The sequence below is a fragment of the Stegastes partitus genome, unplaced genomic scaffold, assembly GCF_000690725.1.
Source record: "Stegastes partitus isolate 25-593 unplaced genomic scaffold, Stegastes_partitus-1.0.2 Scaffold2611, whole genome shotgun sequence".
In the NCBI taxonomy this organism is placed as follows: Eukaryota; Metazoa; Chordata; class Actinopteri; family Pomacentridae; genus Stegastes; species Stegastes partitus.
Window position 1 is genome coordinate 1 of NW_007580342.1, and position 1924 is coordinate 1924.

At 38.8% G+C, this 1924-nt stretch overlaps 1 protein-coding gene across 1 annotated transcript in view; it reads left to right on the forward strand.

The window, feature by feature from the left end:
- Nucleotides 1-3: 3 nt before the first annotated feature.
- The window catches only part of zanl (zonadhesin, like), a gene marked incomplete at its 5' end in the record, with an annotated part of 15870 nt that continues 13949 nt past the window's right edge, over nucleotides 4-1924 (forward strand). Inside the window, 2 exons of the mRNA XM_008305772.1 lie at nucleotides 4-86; nucleotides 1534-1677. Of these exons, the coding sequence (XP_008303994.1) occupies nucleotides 4-86; nucleotides 1534-1677 (227 nt within the window). The remainder of the gene's footprint in view (nucleotides 87-1533; nucleotides 1678-1924) is intronic.

Here is a 1924-nt window from a genome sequence, read left to right on the forward strand (position 1 = left end):
GCTGGTCAGTACGTCACCGTGCAGACAACGTTTGGTCTGGTGGTGCGTTGGGATGGAAACCATTATGCCCAGATCAGTGTTCCTAGGTTAGTATACAGGTTTTTTAAGGTATTTTGACAATGGTAAATAAAGCGAACACTCAAAGTTGTTTTCATATTTTAGACACCTTAGTTACATCTATACATGGGACAGTTCAATCATGTTTGTTTGTTTGTTTTTTTTAAATTTCTGTGCATTTTAGGAAACGTGCTCTTAAAACAAATTTATTTGAGACATTTAAAACATCCTAAAAACCAAACTGATAATCTCTGTCTTTAGAATGACACAAAACTATGTATTTCTGGTTAAACACGTGCTTCAATCTTTTTGCATATTGCTGTGTATCTTTTATCATTCAATATTTTATTTCTGAAATGAAGAACAGAGTCACAGTGACTTTAATAATCCCCACATGAATTGACATTGTACACAGCTGTTCAAATATGCTGTAAAATTGTACAAAATAACAAGAAATGCAATGCAACACAAAAATGCATTCCAGTCCTTCTGTGCATAGTCTAGAGTCTTGCAGAAATACAGTTAATGACTTCACACATCGTTGCCAGGATAGTGCACAGAGGAGGATGTCAACAACCAACAAAGACATGTAAAAACACATTTGTGGAGTTCACATAGCATCCACAGCCAACAGTTCATTGTATTGTCTGCAGAACCAAACCGGGTGACGCCATTTGTTGTTAAATCAAGTGCCAATTCATCAGCCTCTTTTTTTTTCTTTTTATTTTTTTTGACACTCACATTTTTTTTTGTTTGTTTGTATATGTGGTATGGTAAAGATGGGGCACACAGTAATTCCTGTCGTCCCCTTAAGTCCCTTCAGTTCATCACAAGTTCTGTCTAATTGTTGCAATCTCACATTGTCCATGACATTTGTATAGAGATACGGTTTACATCTCCTCTTTGTGCTTCTTTTGCATCCCCTGCATGGCCTCCTCTGATTTCTGAACAGGCATCTGTTGTAATCCCAGTAACTTTAAAGTAAAAGCAACTGGACTTCTGTTTTAGGTTCTTGAAGACATTTCACCTCTCGTCAAAGAGGCTTCTTTGCTTCTAGCTCACTGGTGGGGAGTGTAAGACCTGTATAGTCGCTCCAGCTCACATGGCTAATGGCCTTTTAACGTCCCAGGACTCACATTCCTCAAAGTGTGAATGGTTGTAAAACCAGCAGCAATGACAGTTCTAATAGCTTCCAGTTTACATAATGAAGGATGTGAATCTGCCACATCAGGAGTGACTCAAGATGCGAATGATAAAACTTTCTGGGGAGAGATCATAAAACTGTATTATACAGTAGGTGCTTGATAGCTTGCGTGGAAGACCCCCCTCCTCTGTTTAGTGGTGGCTATTCCAGTTTGACATAGATTCTGGAAACTTGGATTTCATTAAAGGGCCAAACAATACTTAAAATAGGTCTTGTAAAGCTTAGATTTTAAGACCTCATCTTTTAATCCCACATTGTTCTTGTCTCTCCAGTTCCTACTACGACCAGATGTGCGGTCTCTGCGGGGACTACGATGGGAACGGAGACAATGACTTCACTAAACCAGATGGCACTCTGGTAGGAAATGTCAATGACTTTGCAAACAGCTGGCAGACAGACGAGGATGAGGATGACACGTGAGTTTATACACATTCATCTTTGTGTTGTAAACTGAGAATGTACAGATTTACTTTCAGCTTTCTTTTAGAATGTGATTAAGCTGTATGTGACTTAGTTTGACCAGTTGGGGTTCGGGAATAACAAGGAAAATATAAAAAATTACTCAGAATGTCCCATTGCTGTGCTCAGAATTTAGAAATGTTCAACCTGTGGTTCAATTACCCACCTACATCCCTGCCATCTTTCTCTATCCTCCAATTTTCT